Raw genomic sequence first — 18,872 nt, forward strand, 5'->3', positions numbered from 1 at the left:
CTATTTGCTTTTTTGGCTGCCACCACACACACACGGGGCAGAGGATTTCAACATATTATCCACCATGACGCCTAGATTTTTTTTCGTGGGCGGTAACTGCCAACATAGAACCTTACATAGTGTAGCTGTAATTTAGGTTCCTCTTCCCTATGTGTCCACATTAAATGCCATCTGCCATTTGGATTCCCAGTCTCCCATGGTCGTCTTGCAGTGTCTCACAGTCCTCTTGCGATTTAACAAGTTTGAATAATTTTTGTATCATCAGCCGATTTGACCATCTCTCTTGTTATTCCCATCTCTAAGTCATTTATACGCATGTTAAGCAGCAACAGCAGCACAGATCCCTGGGGCACTCCGCTAGTCACCTTTCTCCAATGAGAAAACTGATCCTTTAGCCCTGCTCTCTGTTTTCTATCTTTTATCCGCTTCTCACTTCACAATAGAACATTGCCTCCTTTTTAATTTCCTCAAGAGTCTTTCATGAGGGACTTTGTCAAATGCTTTCTGGAAGTCTAGCTACACTATATCAACCGGCTCACCTTTATCCACCTGCTGCATTTCATTTCTATGTATTTACTTAGTATTTATTTAAAAGTTTCTTATATACCGCTTATACATGATATGGTCTACGTGGTTTACAAATTAAAATGACATACATAATTCAAGGAGAGAAACAGAAAACAAGCAATAGTAAACAGAAAAACCTGCCACATGCCCTGCCTTCTGCATCTCCCTCTCCACAGCCAACAACTGACCCCCCCCCCCCCCCACCAAACATATGAGTCATGCATCCCAGAGACCCCTCCCTCCAACACAGGGAATGAAACGGTGTGACAAGGTGGTGGCAACAGCCCGAGGAATGCTGGGATGCATAGGAAGAGAAATAAAAGGAAGTAATCGTGCCATTGTACAATATTGTGTCCAAACTGGTCTGGGGACAGGGTCTGTTTCAGGACTCATAAGGTTGCTGACTCCACAATGTGCAGTGTGTACACAAAACCATCATCCCCACACGCCCACCACATGCAGCCTCTCCTGCCCCCTCTCAAAAGGGTTTCCAGTTCACCTTGAGTCAAACAGGCTTTTTTTTTTTTTGCCACTTTGGGTTCATGGATTTGTAGCTTTGATTATCCAGGAGAAATCAATAGGACAATCATAGCTATTGATTTATTTTAAACATTTTTAACCCACAGGTCCAGTACAATTGCTCCCTGCAAAGTATAACCAACATTCATAGCGTATAAAACATAAAACAATATATTAACAAATCATTAAAATTGAAAAGGCTGCATTGCATAACACATCAAAACAAAAGGAGCACTAATTGACTACCAAATGCCTTTTGAAATAGAAAAGCCTTAGCCTTCTTCCTGAAAGTTAAATTCTCTCTTTCCATACGTAAACTTTCAGGGAGTGAATTTCACAGTAGGGGCCCAGCAATGTAGAAAGCACGTGATCTCATAAAACACAGCCAAGCTTTACCAAACCCAGGAGGTCCTGACTGAATTAGAACTCCATGCTTGACATGGAGAAAAAGCAGAATCGAGTTAGCATGTTCAGTAGACCTGGCATGAGTTGGCAACGCTATGGCTGCTCCCTCTCTTCTCCCTCCCCCCCCCAATACACTCCATCCACTGATCCTTGAGCCCTTGACCACCCTCCAATTCCCAGTGGTCACCAATTCCATGCCAGCTTCCTCCCCCCAGAGAAACTAGAAGCTTATTCTTTACCTTCGAGCAGCTCTTCTCCTAGACTCCCTGCCCCCGAGCTCCAGACTCCACTGGGTGGGAGAAGGAAATCAATCGAGACTGCTCTCTCCTTACAGATGATGGTGGGGAGAGGGAGCAGAATCAGTACCAGCAGCCTGAGCCAGCTGGCTCTTGTCCTGGGGCAACCTGACTGGCTTGCTCCTTTGTTCTCCTGGGCCTCTACTGCTTCGCTGGGCTACCACAGTCCAATTCCGAAAGCGACTGCTTTTAGTCCTGAGAAGGTTCAACCAGACTCTTCTGTTGTCCTGCGCTTCTCTTCAACTCATCAGTCAGGGCCAGAAGAGGAAATTAACCCACACTGCTGCTCTCTCTCCTATGTCCCAGGATGGGGGATCAACATATGCAGTTGCAGTCTCCTGTGGCCCCAGAACTGGCCCTGCTTTCCGTCCTCTCCTGCTCAACCGATCTACACAGAAGGGGGGTTGAATCAACTTGCACGTATTGCTCCTGCAGGTCTAGCCTGGATCCGATTGGCTGCAAACTACACTCCTCTCCACTGTGTGCTGCTCTCTTCCGTTGGGGCGTGGCCTGGATTAGCCTGCGAGATGGCTGCTGTCTCTTTTTCGGTCGTAGGCCTCGGATCCTTATCAACTTATGAAGACCTGCGGTGATTGGACAGAATCAGCGTGCACTCCCCTTCCAGGATCTGCCTCCCACCAAGAGGAGTAGGGAAGAAAATGTTTTTTTCCCCCCCCTGGTCCCTAAAATGTTTGACTGGTGCCCAAATGTTCTCAATATTTTTCCACCCCTGCTTCCCATTTCCCTCTGCGCAGGCTGTGTTCTCTATGGCACTGCAGGGGTCAAGGGGAGTGCGGCTGAACCTGACAGGTGGGGGAGGCCATCTACATCACGCTGGCACCTGCTTGAGCAATTGCTAGTAGGGTTCGGCTGGAATTCTTGAGAGATTTTGTACCCAGGGATTTAAGTTCCTGAAGCTTGCGATAGAGAAACGTTTTGAAAACAGAAATCTTCTGTAAAAAAAAAATACTGTGGGGGACTCTTGACCAGATCTTAAATTCTAACACTTTGGGGCAAAAATCCCATCAGATTTTTGCAGAAGCTTTTGCTTCCGCTGTTTTGTTTTGGGTTTTTTTGTTTTGCTTTTTTCACTGTGGATATTTTTCCCTTCCTGAATTTACAGGAAATGAAATCCTTGGGCAAAAAATGTGTTATTTCAAGACTGTGCAAGAAAAAAATTTACCTGCAGGCTTCTTGTCCTTTCTTGTCCTACGTTTGCCTAAAACTTAAATCTGGGAATAAACAGAAAAAAAGAACAGTACAACATAAAACTAGCTTTAAAATGAGAAAGAAAAACATCATTTCTTTTAAAATTACTGAACAAATATCCTTTTAACAGTAAGCTGTGCCCCCTAGCTGTTTCTTGCTACATATCGGACCTTATGCTTTTTGGAAAGCAGTACCTTACGGAGTTACTGTACTCATACTGCCAGCGGTGTGCAGCCTACACTCTGTCCTCTGCCTCTGCGCACTAGCTTGGGCATTGGAAGCTCCCTGATTGGCCCCGATGAGTTGAAGGAAATAAGGAAAAAAGCCACATGTTCTGATAAGAATCTTTGTTTGCTTGTTTTCTGTTCTAATAAGCAAACCTTTGTTTCAGGGCCTTATCAGGAATGGTCATACAGCTCTTTTGATCTGTGTTCAGTCAGGTGTTTTATGCGATCACAGTGTTAAGGTTGACCTGTCCTTTCTGTGGAAGCCCAGTTTCACCAGCATCAGAACCTGGAAAAGCTGCAGGCTGTAGTTCCAGTCCTGGGCTGAGTTTATTTGCACCTGAAACTTATTTGCATGCTGCTTTTCACAGGAACAGTGAGTGGACGCAGTTTTTAATTTTCTTTGCTGAGCATTTAGCTTTCAATTTCCAGTTCCAACAAGTGTGTCCTTGTCATTCTTTCCATAATTCCATTTCTCCTCTCACAGAGTAGCGCAAGAATTCAAAAGCCTGTTGCTTATTCCTGGCCTTCTTCAGTTTTATTAGATCCCCTTTTCTCCTGCAGGGTTCTTCCTCTTGCAGATAGTTTATTGTGAGAATCCCTCTTACTATTTACAGATCCATGTCATCGCCTGACTGGAAATCCTTAATAAACGGGGACTCGTATTCCTCCCAGGAGCAAGAAGCTTTACGGGGAGCCTGGCAGTTTTTCCTTATTCCGTATTTCTTGGAGATTTACTTGTTTAGCTCATGCCTTTTTCATTGGTAGCTCAAGGTGAGTAACATCCATCCATCTCTCAGCCCATGTTGACTCATCACAAAGTACTCAGATAGGGGAAGATTTTAAAAGTGGACGCGTGCATGTTATAATATCTGTGGGCCGGATACACATGCGCACCAGATTTTATAATCCACGCGCGCCTGTGCTAATTTTAAAAAAGTACACGCAGCGATGAGATCGGGCCTATCCCAGTTCCCTCCCAGTCCGCTCCAATTAAGGAGCGGAATGGGAGGGAACTTTCCAACCCACCTACCCAACCTCCCTTCCCCTTCCCCTCTCCTCCCCACCCTTTATCCCTATACTATATAACCCCCAATTTCTTATTCTACCTTTTGCTCCTCTTCCCAAGCAGTAGTAACTTGCGTGTGCTGGCACGCTGCCAGCGCGCGCTTCCCTGGCAAAGGGGCAAATGGCTTCTGTACCAGCTGCCTCCAGCCCCGCCCCCCGGCCTGCCCCTTTCTCTGGGCCCGGCAATTCAGAACGTGACAGGGGTTACGTGCGTGGCCGGGCCCCTTTGAAAATGCGTGCGGTGCGCACAAGGCACAGCCACACACATAACCCCCGTTTTTTTACGCGCTTGGCCCATTTAAAATTCACCCGATACTGACACTCAACATCTCCATTTGGAGCAGTTGTTCCCAAACATGTCCTAGAGGGTCCCCACCCAGTCAGGTTTTCAGGATATCTTCAATGATTATGTATCAGATAAATGTGCATGCTAGGGAGGCAGTGTTTGCAAATCTCCCTCATGCATATTCATTGTGGATTATCTGGCAACCTGACTGGAAGATTTGGGAACCACTGCTCTAAAGCATGCTCAGAACATTGCAAACCCAACCCCCCCCCCCCCCCCCCCCCTATATCTGCAGGTAACACTCCCCTCAGCCCATAACCTTGGGTCATCTTTAACGCCTCTCTCCTCTTCTGTATACATCCAAAACACACTGCTAAAATATGTCATTTCTTTCTCTGTAACATCACTAAAATCCATCCTTTCCTTTCTGAATGTACTACCAAATACTCCTTAGCCACCCTCAGACTAACTGCTCCTCACAAGTTTCCCATTGAAATATCTCTCTCCAGTACAACCTATTCAAAATCCATCTGTGCGACTTATCTTCCACCCATGTCGCCAGGTCTGTATGTAACCCCTCTTCTCAAAACACTACATGGACTCCCTAACCATTTCTTACTCACCTGGAAGTACCTTCGGTTCCTTATCTCTCCGTACATCCCTCGTTTGATTGAGAAAGTCACCCCTTTCCTCCATCACCAACTCTAGGCTCTGTGCTTTCCACTTTGCTGCGTCATAGGCTTGGGATAGGCTTCCTGAGCTGGTGCATCCTGCTCCGACTCTGGGTTTATTCAAATCCAGCCTGAAAACCCTCTTTTTTTGAGGCTGCTTTTAAATCTTGACCCCTGGGTCTCCTGTTCATAGCCTTATTGGTTTTAACCATTTTCTATAATAAGTGAAATGTCCAAAGTCTCTTGTTTGTCTTGATTAAATAGTAAGCCCTAAAGAGAAGGGACTGTTTTATAGGTATTTGTACGGTGTTGTGCGCATCTATTAGTGCGATAGAAACGAGAAGTGATAAAGGGGTTCACCATTCTCTGGGACATCCAATGCTGTCCAGGGGACACGAATATATTTTAGCAGATTTTAACTACAAAGTAAATAGCACTGTTAGAACGCAACATATACCCAGTGGCAAAGTTTAATGTACCATAGCCAGAAATAATTGATACCAATTTTGAAAAACAGTTCAGGTCGCCTAAAGCAGCACAACAAGATAGATTCTTCAAAATATTTACCTGCCTGTGGCTTCACGTTATTGCTTTGGAATTATTTCTAGGTCTCCTTGCTTTGTGTGCCTATATAGTTTTGACACTTTTTTTTTAAAAGAATATATTCATGTTTTATTATGCTGAAACCATTGTTTTGTAAAAAAAAAACAAACAACAACAAAAAATGCCCTTCCCCGAGTTCATTTCTCAGCTTCTAATTTGCATGGACTGGTGCAAAGTCTGTTTTAGTAGAGAAATGGATTACCTGAATTTTGCTAGGCTGCTGCTGTATAACATGATTGCAGGCTGAGCCTCTTGAGTCATTTTTCTAAGGAGTCCCTACTGTAGATAAGGGCTCCTTTCTTTTCTTATCACCCTTCGTTTATCATTCATCTGAAGCATTTAGCTGTAATTCTTCCTTCCCATCTGCACTTGCTGCTTCTCTTCCGGATCCAGCTGCCTTGTGCTATCAGCGCAGACCGGGGCGCAGAGCTTCTGTGGCTTTCGGCAGCTGCAGTAGTGCTTGCCTCCTAGGGAATAGCTCCCCTCAGCGAGCAGGACCGCTCTAAAGATGCTGGCAAATGTAATTTGCCTTATCATCCCTACCTGACACATGGAATCACTTTAGTGACGCTTGGCTTCCTAAGCAGCAGGGTTATTTGCATATAAGGTACAGCAGTGAAACTGGTGACATTAGGGGGGCCTGATTTAGAAAGGCTTCCCCCCCCCCTTTTGTATGTATGGGGAAAAAAAAAGCTTGGTAATTAGAGCAGTCCTTCTTATTTTCTGGGAGTTGTAATGTTTTGGAGCTGTGTTTTGGAGAAAGAAATGTTTCATGCCCCGAGGCCAGCACATTTTTCCAACTGAGAGCTGAACACATGTAGTCATTGTGCTTTTCTGGCTGGCTTAAGGGAACACTATGTGTAGAAGAGGCAGAGATTTCCCATGTGGACACGCGTTTTTGTTTTTCAAAGGCTGTTATCCCAGGCACACATGGTGCTTGTTAAGCTCTGTTTTGCCCTTATCTGTAGTATTCATACATGACATCTTATAAATCAGACATCAGGCCTAAGTGCTGAGCTTCAGGCCAATGCTGTAGGTAGAACATGCAAAGAGTGGCAATCCCAAGTCACAAGCTATCATAGCCCACTAGCATTCATGATCAGCAGCTTATAATTAATGGAATTGCTGCTAAAACAGAGGATAGTGCAGCTGGAATTCAATGGATTGCAAGATCCACAGCAGCACGGTTTTACCAGACCTAGATCTTGGCTAAGCAGTGTCTTTGGCTGGGTGACCAGAGAGTTGGATCAGGGGAAAGCATTAGATGTAGTGGACTTAGATTTCAGTAAGGCCTTTGAGACGATTTCACACAGGAGACTGATAAACTAAGCGCCCTAGGTACGGGCTCTAAAGTGACTGGCTGGGTCAGAAATTGGTCACGGGTGAGGTTGGAGGTTCATTCAGGGGTGTGCTGCAGGGATCAGTCCTCTGTCCAGTTCTGTTCAACATTTCTGTTAGCAATATTGCAGAAGGTTATTGGGAGAGGTTTGCTTTTTCACAGATGATGCCAAAATCTGCAACAGGATAGACAGGAATATGTGGAAAATATAAGGAGGCATCTAGTGAAGCTTGAGGAATGGTCTAGAGTCTGGCAGCTAAGAATGCTGAAAAATGCAGGGCCACGCGTTTGGGTTGCAATAACCCAAGAGAGCAGTACAGTCCTGTGCGTGGAAAAGAGCGGAATCTGGGGGTGATCATTTCTGACAATCTTAAGGTGGCCAAATAGGTGGATAAGGTGACAGCAAAAGCCATAAGATGCTTGGTTGCATAGGGCGAGTAATGATCAGCAGCAAAAAGGAGGTGATATTGCCCCAGTGTAAGTGCCTGGTAAGACCTCATTTGGAATAACGGGTTCAGTTCTGGAGACCTTATCTCCACAAGAACGTAAACCAGATGGAGTCAGTCAAGAGGGTGGCTTCTAAAATGCTCTTCGCTGTAAATTGTATAGGGATAGACTTAAAGATCTAAACATGTATACTCTGGAGGAAAGGCAGGATAGTGGAGCTGGGATACTTCCAAGGTATCGGTGCATGGGAGGCGGGACTCTTTCAACAGATGAGGATGAAAGGGGGTAGGCTCCAGGGGCAATCTAAGGAAGTATTTCTTTACAGAACAGGTGGGGCATGCATGGAAAAGCTTCCCTGTGGAGCTGGTGGAGACATGGGTAGATCTGAATTCAAGAAAGCATTGGGCAAGCACAGGGGATTTCTGAGGGCATGGCCTGTATCTGCCTTCATGTTTCTATAAGTGCAAATAAATAAATAATTGGTTAAACCCAAATTTTAATTAGGATAAGTAGGTAATACTTTGCCCATATTAATTTTTTCAAGGATTACTGTAGGCAAGATTTTAAAACTGTTCTGCTCACAGTACCCCAGAACCGCCCATTCAACTTGTTTTTAAAACCGAAAACATAGAAACATAGAAATGACGACAGAAGAAGACCAAACAGCCCATCCAGTCTGCCCAGCAAGCTATGCACTTTTTTTTTCCTCTTACTTGTTATGCTTGGCTCTTAGTACCTTTTAGTTTTATTTCCCTTCCACCCCACCATTAATGTAGAGAGCAATGTTGGAACTGCATCTAATTGAATATGTAGCTTAGTTAGGGGTAGTAACCGCCACAATAAGGAAGCTACATCCATGCTTTTGTTTACTCGACTATGTAATTTAGTTCTTGTTGGTTGTTGTCTATATATATAGATACTCTTTTCTACATTGCCCCTGCCGTTGAAGCAGAGAGCTATGCTGGATATGCGTTGAAAGTGAAGTAACAGACTTTCTCCCCTGCCGTTGAAGCAGAGAGCTATGCTGGATATGCGTTGAAAGTGAAGTAACAGACTTTCTCCCCTGCCGTTGAAGCAGAGAGCTATGCTGGATAGGCGTTGAAAGTGAAGTAACAGACTTTCTCCCCTGCCGTTGAAGCAGAGAGCTGTGCTGGCTATGCGTTGAAAGTGAAGTAACAGACTTTCTCCCCTGCCGTTGAAGCAGAGAGCTATGCGTTGAAAGTGAAGTATCAGACTTTCTCCCCTGCTGTTGAAGCAGAGAGCTATGCTGGATATGCGTTGAAAGTGAAGTATCAGTATCAGACTTTCTCCCCTGCCGTTGAAGCAGAGAGCTGTGCTAGATATGCATTGAAAGTAAAGTATCAGGCTTATTTGGTTTGGGGTAGTAACCGCTGTAACAAGCAAGCTACACCCCGCTTTTTTGTGAATACAAATCCTTCTTTTTTTTTTCCACATTTCCTCTTACCGTTGAAGCTTAGAGCAATGTTGGAGTCACATTAACCGTGTGATTGTATATTGAAAAATAGTCCTTTTTATGTTTACATATTTGCAGATGTATGTATCATCTTGGACACACAGCCGGAGGCCATCAGTGCTAAAACAGACTCTTTTTCTACCACCCAAAAAGCCTTAGTCTTCCCCCTGAGCAGAGATCCGTAATGTACGGCCTCCGGGACTTGATCACTTTTCTCCTGCACATCACAGCCTGCAGAGCTGAGCAATGCTGACACAGCACGAGGTTCCTCTAACAATGTTGCAAGCCAGCCTGCGTTTCGTCATGAAATATATCCAATCCTGGTTCTTTAACTTGCTGTCAGCACAATCTAATGCTTCTTCTTATGGAATACATCGGGGTAGGGTTTTTTAAACAAGAACTGAAATCCTAATTTCTTGATGACATAGGCTTTGGTTCTCAATACTGCAAACAGATACTGGGAAGTTTGCCAGATAATCCTCAGTTTCCAGGGACCTCACTCTTGGAGCTAGAAATGCAATCCAGTAAACTTCACCCGCAGGCAGCACCCCAGATTATGGACCAGGTTTACAGCCATGATCACTGGTCATGATTTTTTGGCCCATCTGAAATATTTGTGGATCTTTCCCTTTAAAGGCCCAAGCTGCTTAATGTCACTGTCGCCGCACGGATCAAACAACTTCTCTAACTGAGGCAACAGCTGTGCCACACTCCCAAGTCTCTGAAAAATCTCCTAAATCGGCATTGATGTAAGGCTGTTGCAGAGTGATTTGTCAGCATGGTTCTTGGCATTGAGTCAGGGTTTTTCCTCTTTCTCTCCTAATGATTTTGTTGTTAAACCTTTTCTTTTTTTGCATTAAGTTCATTTTCTGTGCAATCATGAATTGGCGCACACTGCAAACTGTGCCAGTGCCAATGGTTCCCAGATGACTTGGAAAACAATCTCTTGAGTTATCTGAAATCCAAATGGTAAGGCAGAGGGATTTGGGTTCCCACGGATATTTACAATGCATGGGGTTTTGTTTTTACCATACTGAGTATTTATTTTTTTTGAGCAGGTGGTGGAGAACAATATTCCCTGCAGCCTTGGGGAAGATTGCAAGCTGCTGGAAAATGATTTTTTTTTTTGTGGTCAAAGGGATAGAAGGCGGAATTCAGAAAGAAGAGGCTCCAGCATCATAAAAAGCTTCACAAACTTGGGGCCTCGTTTAAGAGCACAAGAAGAACAGAAGACTTGCCCTGCTGGGTCAGACCAAGATCCATCCTTTATCTAGCTGTTCCATCCTTCTCATGATTTTATAAACATCTATCATGTCCCCTCTCAGCCGTCTCTTTTCCAAGCTGAAGGGTCTCTCATCATAGGAGAGATGTCCCAAGATGTCTCCTCCTCCTCTGCTTATTAGAAAAAAAGTCTTTAATTGATTAGGCCCTTAGAAACTTTAAAATTATGGGGTGATTTTTCAACGGCTTAAGGAGGAACGATGTGGATAAAAACAGGGCTCACCTTGATTGAATGACTGAATCCTCCTGAGACAGCTAAGAGTACCTGTGTGTTTTCACAATGCGCATACTGTTAACCACAGTAAAAAGAGGCATTCTTTGGGCACAATTTGTTCAGGGGAGAAAACTACACCTGTTTGTAAAAATTTGTAAAATGCACACACACAGCAGATGTGCATACGCTACACCAGCACACAAAGTACACGGGCACCTTGTGTTTGAATAGTGGCTGGATTCATGCCAGCTAAATACCTTCCTGAAAATTTAGCCCATCGGTCTTAGGATCATATAAAAGCAGTGTGCAGTAGGGATGTGCTGTAGTTTTAAAATGACAGGGAAATAACATTTGTTGTAATGCAAATAAAACCCAACAAAATATCATTTTGTTTCTTGCCTGTCATTTTAGCGCATGCTAAAATGACCAAAATAAAATTGAAATGAAAAAAAAAACTAAATGGAAAACAAACTGAAAATAAACTGAAAGTTTTTTCCATATACCAGCCCTATTGTGCATGGTATCTATTTTTTCTGCTATGCCTGTTAAATATAGGTGCAAAAGAACACAGTGTACTAGAAAATAAACCTCTCCTCTTCACAGCCTGTCCTATCAATAATTGTTGCAAAACTCGCGAACTGGCTTCTTGCAAAATTATGTTCTGTAAGTCTAAAAGGAGAAAGGCCATTTTTTTGAAGGGGGGTAATAAACGTGGATAAAGGTGAACCAGTACATGTAGTGTATTTGGATTTTCAGAAGGCGTTTGAGGCTTCTAAGAAAACTAAAAAGTCATGGGATAGGAGGCGGTGTCCTTTTGTGGATTACAAGGTGGTTAAAAGACAGGAAACAGGGTAGGGTTAAATGGTCAACTTTCTCAGTGGAAAAGGGTAAACAGTGGAGTGCCTCAGGGATCTGTACTTGGATTGGTGCTTTTCAATATATTTATAAATGATCTGGTAAGGAATACGATGAGTGAGGTAATCAAATTTGCAGATGATGCAAAATTATTCAGAGTAGTTAAATCACAAGCAGATTGTGACAAATTGCAGGAGAACCTTGCGAGACTGGAAGATTGGGCATCCAGAGGGCAGATGAAATTTAATGTGGACAAGTGCAAGGGGATGCATATGGGGAAAAATAACCCTTGCTGTAGTTACACGATGTTAGGTTCCATTTTAGGAGCTACCATCCAGGAAAAAGAGGTAGGCATCATAGTGGATAATACATTTAAATTATCGGCCCAGGGTGCTGTGGTGGTCAAAAAAAGCAAACAGAATGTTAGGAATTATTAGGAAGGGAATGGTAAATAAAATGGAAAATATCATAGTGCCTCTATATCGCTCCATGGTGAGACCGCACCTTGAATACTGTGTTCAGTTGTTGTCACCGCATCTCAAGAAAGATATAGTTGCGATGGAGAAGGTACAGACAAGCAGGACTGGTGCAAAGGGATTAGACACCCTAGGCACCTTCTGCCTTGTGCCCACCTCCCCCATCACCGTGCCGCCCCCACCCAGTCGTTCCACTCTCCCCGGTTGCACCACCACCCCCATTAGGGGATGCAAGCCATGTAGGGCACGACCCATGTGGAGCCTCCGCTCGAGGCTCCACATGAGTCATGCACCCTAATGGTTGGCACCCTAGGCCCAGGCCTAGTGTTTCTGCCAACCCTGAAGAGAAAGGCGACCAGAATGATAAAAGGGATAGAACAGCTCCCCTATGAGGAAAGGCTAAAGAGGTTAGGGCTGTTCAGCTTGGAGAGGAGACAGCTGAGGGGGGATATGATATCATGAAAGGTCTAGGATGGGTAAATGTGAATCAGTTATTTACTCTTTCAGATAATAGAAAGACATGGGGGCACTCCATGAAGTTAGCAAGTAGCATATTTAGAAACTAATCGGAGAAAATTCTTTTCACTCAACACACAATTAAGCTCTGGAATTTGTTGCCAGAGGATGTGGTTAGTGCAGTAAGAATAGCTGAGTTTAAAAAAATGTTTGGGTAAGTTCTTGGAGCAGAAGTCCATTAACTGCTATTAATCGAGTTGACTTAGAGAATAGCCACTGCTATTACTGGCATCAGTAGCATGGGATCTGCTTCGTGTTTAGGTACTTGCCAGGTACTTGTAGCCTGAATTGGTCACTGTTGGAGACAGGATGCTGGGCTTGATGGACCCTTGGTCTGACCCAGTATGGCAATTTCTTATGTTCTTATGCTTCTGTACAAGTAATGAAATAATTACACACCATCCACGCCCATCACAAATCTATTTATCAGGCATGTTGCATTATCATGACCTTACCAGAATGGATCTGAAATACATCTTTTAGTTGTCATGCTTGATGTTTGTTTATTTATTTATTTGATAGACCATGCAGCAGATGAGCGACCACCGATATGATAAGCTGACGGTACCTGATGATGCTGCAGCAAACTGTGTATACTTAAACATACCAAACAAAGGGCACGTCCTGCTGCACCGAGCCCCTGAGGAATATCCAGAAAGTGCAAAGGTAAAAGCGCTTGCTCCTGTTGAGTACTTCTCTGTATGACTGGGTGTCGCGTATTTATGCATAATAAAGCACTGCATACCCCAATGTCTAGGGAGGCTCTCACCACGAGTTAAGAACTTGCTAGTCTAGAAGAGATAGATATAATTTGAGGAACCTAAAATTAAAGCTGTGAGGGTTTTTTTTCTTTCCTACTTCCCTTTTCTTTGACTTGATTTTTGGCTTGAAAAATCTGGTGTTGAGCTTACAAACAGATTTCCAGTCTCACACACACACACATATAAACCTCCTTTAACAGACAGATAAGGCCTTCATTTAAAAAATCAAGCTTCTTTTCTCCTTCTACCTCTTTCTTCAGGTCTTTATAGATAAACATGTTATGTTACGTTAAGTTATGTGTGTATACTGCTTTCCTTAAATATAGTCCAACCCAAAGCAGTTCACGAAACATGAACATATAATAAATAGTAATGCACCATAAATTAATACGTCAGAAATACAACAATATACATCATAAAATACATCAAAACGTACAAATGCATTGCTTCCGCCACTCCTCCCCCCCCCCCCAACTCCAAAATTTGTTGTGGCTTTGGACAAATATTGTGACAGATGAAATGTTATTCTCTTTCCTGGTTCCTACAAGCATTAGTCTCTTCTCTTCCTTTTTGTTTTTCATGCATTTCTTTGAAAGTCTTGCATACTAAGCCACAAATAATAGCATGCTAAGCTTAGGTAGCTTTGTCTCGTTTTTACCTTCTAGGCAACTCACTGTCTTTGAGTATTTTTGCTGGTTTCTGCTCTTCTTACATTCCCCTCTTCTCTTTTTTTGGCCAGCTTTCCTAGATTCTTTAGCCCTCTAGCCTGCTTCTTTGCCTCTGCTACTTTTGTCTCTCTTTCTTCATTTGTCTTCTCTCTATATATTTACTTCCTTTGCTCAGTACCCTGTTTACTTATTCTCTGTTCTTCATCTTTAAGTGGGCATTTCTTTCTGCTATCTCTTTAACACTGAATCTTTTTTTTGGGTCTCTGTCACATCATGTGTCTCCTCCATTACTTAGCCCTCATCCCTTTACCAAGGATAAGCAATTACTTGTCTCCTCTGAGGATCCAACCATTCACTGTAAAATGACCCCTCCAGAGGAAATGTTAGCTCAGCCATAAAGTGGTACTGTGCTTTTCAAAGGGACAAAGACAGATATGGGTGCTCCATTGGAACCCTAGCAACTGGTAGATAACAAGACTGAGCTCAGAGGAGGCCCAAAAATCTATACATCAAAGCTTATGTCATGTAGGCATCCAGTCATTTTAGAGTTGTGCCTTGACTTGACTTACATACACTGACTCATAAAGTCTATGTAGAGGGGATGCAAGTTAAAGATACAAGCTTATACTGTTCATTTCTTTCCTAAACAGATTTACGAAAAGCTGAAGGACCACATGCTGATACCTATTGCCAACACAGAATTAGAAAAAGTAGATGCGTTACTTAGCTGCTGTTCTGTTCTGATTTACAAAAAGCTGGAACAATGAGTTTACAGAGTCTCTCCCTTGTAACTGGCAATAATGTACATGCAAGGAAACAGAGTCTGTGGCCACTTGCAGTATGTTGTTTTTATTGACAATCTACCACTGTGCTACTAATTCTTGTTTACAGATTTATGTTCGGGTACTTTTATTGTGCTCCTGGATTAATATTGATGGCCCATGTTTTAGCATAGCTTGGATAATGGAAAAAGGCTTCTAAGTATGCCATAACTGAATTTCATGCAGACTGCAGAATTGACTGGTATGAGATGTGTTGTAATGACGTATTATAATAGATTATTAGAACATGGTTACAAAAATGTGATGCTGTCTTCATGTCCACTGTCAGTGTACTCTGTAAATGCCATATTACCCTTCCATAGCACAACTTTTTCATGTGTGAGGAAATGAATAGTGTGTTCCTTTGAGGGCTTAAGAATAATCAGAAAATAGAGGTACCCTATCAGCTGAAAAATTAATAGAGGGACTATCATAAATAAAGAGAGAAACCGGTATAAATGAAGCATCTTGGTGTTTTAATCAGATGTCCCCAAAGTACATGTCTAAAGTATTATAGTCCATACAAATTTTCAAGACTTTTTAAATGCAAATAAAATTTCCAGTTTAGATGCTATAAACAGAGAGTTGAAAAATGATGCTTGAAGCAAACAAAATACAGGAATGTTATCAAGCCAAATGTCCAGGATCACTTCTGAACTAGAAACAAAGGTAACAAATCCACAGATGACCATCCCAACACGGGTTGTGTTTCAAAGAGCCATCTGAATCAAGGGTGCCAAGAAACATCACTGACGTAGTCCAATTCTTGCTCAAAACAATAGATGTTCCAAGATCAACATCACAAGACGTAAATATAATACAGAAAAGTAGTTTTTGCTCTGTACATCATGTATGATGTAACCCAAAACGTTACCACTGAAGGAAAAATTCACACAGCCAGATTATGCAATAAGAATTACTATTAGGGCTGGAGAACTAACTGGAGGGGTTGAATGGTGAACAGTTAGGAATCCAGCAAGGAATAATTGGAGAGACGAAAAACAGTTTCTTGTTTTCCTTTCTCTTGTGGCCTTTATTGAGTTGAAATATTGAGGGATGTGAGTGGGAGAAGTTCTGATCTATTATGATTTCTTGAAAATAATAAAGTTACAAGTTGTATGGTTATTATCTAGTTTTACATTTGACCTGAAAGACTTTTGTGCACCCATTGCAATTCCAGTCTGCACAACTGACCTTTTCTCTGGTCTGTGATACAATACTTGCATATTTTCTACTCAAGGAGATACCTTTTGAAAATGAGCATGCAGTCCCCTAGGTACCAAGTATCTGTGGATCTACAGGCTACACAGGGAAACTTATTATTGCCCTCATAACATTTTAGGTGCATAAGACAGAAGTTAATTTTCAAAGCGTTAAAATGCCTATAATGCATTAAGCATCCAGCAGAAAAAGAGTTATGCACCCATGTTCTATAATCATCACATTTTATGTGCCTATAAAGATGAATTTCCTAGCATCTAGTTAACATTTATTTTGGGAATCATACATTTGAGTGGAGACAGATTTGCTTAAATCTGAAATTAGTATGTAAAAAATGTAGAGAAACATTTGTCTACCAACAATCCATTTTAACATATAAATTATAGCAAATTACTGTTATAAAAAATGATTTATTTTATAGTAATCAGACTGGTAAAAAGAAAGAAAACAAAGAGTTGTTTATCTAGAATGGGCAAACAAAAAACTATGATCTGAATCAAGAAATATAATTCCTATGGAAATAAAGCACAAATTATAACACATTTATAGTACCCAAAGTCTGGCCCGATGGTTTAGTGATAGTGTTGCTTGTTGTCATATAGGACAACTGGCTTTGATTCTGAAGTCTGGCCTCTCTCTGTTGCTTGGGCTAAGGAAGGGGGGGGGGGGGGGGGGGGAAGAAATGAAGTACTAGTCATTGAACAATGTTGACATCTAGTGGTCAGACTGAGGACTACCATGATGGCTGAGTTAGTTGGCAAGGAGAGAAGGTTAAAAATACGAAGAAAACTCCCTGGATAAATGTGAATGAAGGTTCATGGTGTCATAGCCCAGGGGGAAGGCCATTTCTGATTGACCTGGAAGCCCAAAGGAGCATGTACATCTCTGTATTTACAACTCTATAAATCTCCAAATGGTCATAACAAAGACTATGCGGGAATTAACAAGGCACCTGTGCAATTCAAAAATATCTTTAAGCGTCTACACATTCAAACAATAGAAACATATTTTATGAAAATGGGTGTAAATCAGTGGCAGTTGATGGGTTAAAGAGAGCATAAGAACATACGAAGTACCTGATGGAACCTAATGGGGAGATCCTTTCTCTCTTGCTGACTTCCCAGCACTAAGTTGCGAGTGGTGATCCTCAAATTTACCTGGATGATAATTGCTAATGGACCTGTCCTCCTGCAGGACTATGTCCAAACTTTTTTTTTTTTAATCTAGCTATACCACGAGCCTTGACAACATCTTAATTGTGCATCGACTGGAAAATTACTTGTCTTAAATGTCTTTAAATCTGCTACCAGCTAATTTTATGGAGTGTGCCCTAGTCTTAGTAGGTGGTGCGACAAACACCATTGTCATTATTTCTCCCTCCATTTGCTTTCTTGGCCCTCCCACTATCCCCATCCCTCTCACCCTTTCTCCCCATCCTTCTCCATTACTTTTTTTTGTATTTCAGATTTCTTAGTTTTAGTGGTACAATTGCATCACCTCATTTAAACATGAGATGTCAGTGGTGGAAACTGATGCTAGAAAATGAAGAAAATGCACTAAAACACTCCCAGATACTTGAAAACGTGATGCAGCATTAGGCACAGATCAGCATCCTACCTTAGCATCCAGCATTTTGAGAACTCCACCTGTGCATGCATGGAGTGGAGGTGAAGCCTAGTGGTTAGAGCAGAGGGCTGTGACCTAGCGAAAGCAGGGGTCAAATCTTGCTGCCATTCCTTGTGACCTTAGGTAAGTCACTTCACTTTCCACTGTCTCAGCTACCAGCTTAGATTGTGAGCTCACTGGGGACAGGTAGATACCTGCAGTACCAGAATGTAATCTGCTTTGAAGTGCCTGAAAGGCAAAATGTCAAATCAAATGAAAAAAAAAAAAAAGGAACTGTAACACGTTTGCTTCACTGGGTGCCTACACCTAAATATCTAAACTAGATAAAGTAGTTTGGCTGCCATGTTAGTCTACTTGAATGCACAGAAATAAAAGGTGAACAAAATATATATAACTATAAGGTGATACCTTTTATAAGACTAACTGAATACATTTTTTGTCTAGCTTTCGAAAGGTAATACACCCTTCTTTCGGTCACACTCGTTTGCAGGACAGAAGCAGTATTTCTCTTGAGCATATCCAGTAAGAGCCCGTTTTTCTTTTTCTTTAATTTTAGAAGAATACTGCTATCCAGTATTGTGTGTCTTAGAGACTTGCTTTAGAATCACCAGGACCCCGTTGGCTTTTCTTGCATAGAGCGATCAGTTTCAGCTCACCATACTGTACATGACATTTTCTTTGTCAGGCTGATTGCCTTGAATAGCTGGATCCTTTGGCAGTTTTATATTAACTCGCTGCCACCTAATTTTACATCACCAGGAAAGCTCACAAGAGTCATTTACTCATCATACTGAATTCTACACCATTAATAAGCAGATTGAAAAAATAATGTCCAAGTTTATTCCCTGTGAAACCTCATCAGCGGCATGATACTAACTGGGCAATGCTCCAGTCAGCTCATTCAAGCCTGTGTGTTTAATCAGCATCTCATAATGTTGGTTCCAATGATCATGTTGTCAATTTTATGTATAGCCTGTGACATCATAAGCTTTCAGAATCAAAAAGACTTGGGGGCGATTTTAGAAAGTGTGCGCGGTTCCCGGCGCGCGAGCACATGGACACGCCGATTTTATAACATGCACACATTGCCACGCGCATGTTATAAAATACGTTATCCACGCTCACATGCACGCCCAATTTTAAAATTGGCGTACGTACGCAAGTGCAGGCGAGTGCCCAATTCGCCACGTGCGGGGGGGAATTTTTCAATTATGCACGGTGATGCAATCGGCCTTTTTCCCAGTTCCCTCCCAATCCGCTCCAATTAAGGTGCAGACTGGGAGGGTACTTCCCTAAACCTAACCCTATCCTTCCTCCCTCTTCCT

The 18,872-nt window shown here is 42.4% G+C and overlaps 1 protein-coding gene across 6 annotated transcripts in view; it reads left to right on the forward strand.

The window, feature by feature from the left end:
• DDAH1 (dimethylarginine dimethylaminohydrolase 1) overlaps nucleotides 1-15,825 on the forward strand; it is a 232,137-nt gene extending 216,312 nt beyond the window's left edge. For all 6 annotated transcript variants that reach the window (XM_029617959.1, XM_029617956.1, XM_029617953.1 and 3 more), the window contains 2 exons: nucleotides 12,973-13,116; nucleotides 14,530-15,825. In XM_029617959.1, the coding sequence (XP_029473819.1) occupies nucleotides 12,973-13,116; nucleotides 14,530-14,646 (261 nt within the window). In that variant the 3' untranslated portion in view covers nucleotides 14,647-15,825. The remainder of the gene's footprint in view (nucleotides 1-12,972; nucleotides 13,117-14,529) is intronic.
• Nucleotides 15,826-18,872: the final 3,047 nt, after the last annotated feature.

The sequence above is a fragment of the Rhinatrema bivittatum genome, chromosome 10 (assembly GCF_901001135.1).
Source record: "Rhinatrema bivittatum chromosome 10, aRhiBiv1.1, whole genome shotgun sequence".
NCBI lineage: Eukaryota > Metazoa > Chordata > Amphibia > Gymnophiona > Rhinatrematidae > Rhinatrema > Rhinatrema bivittatum.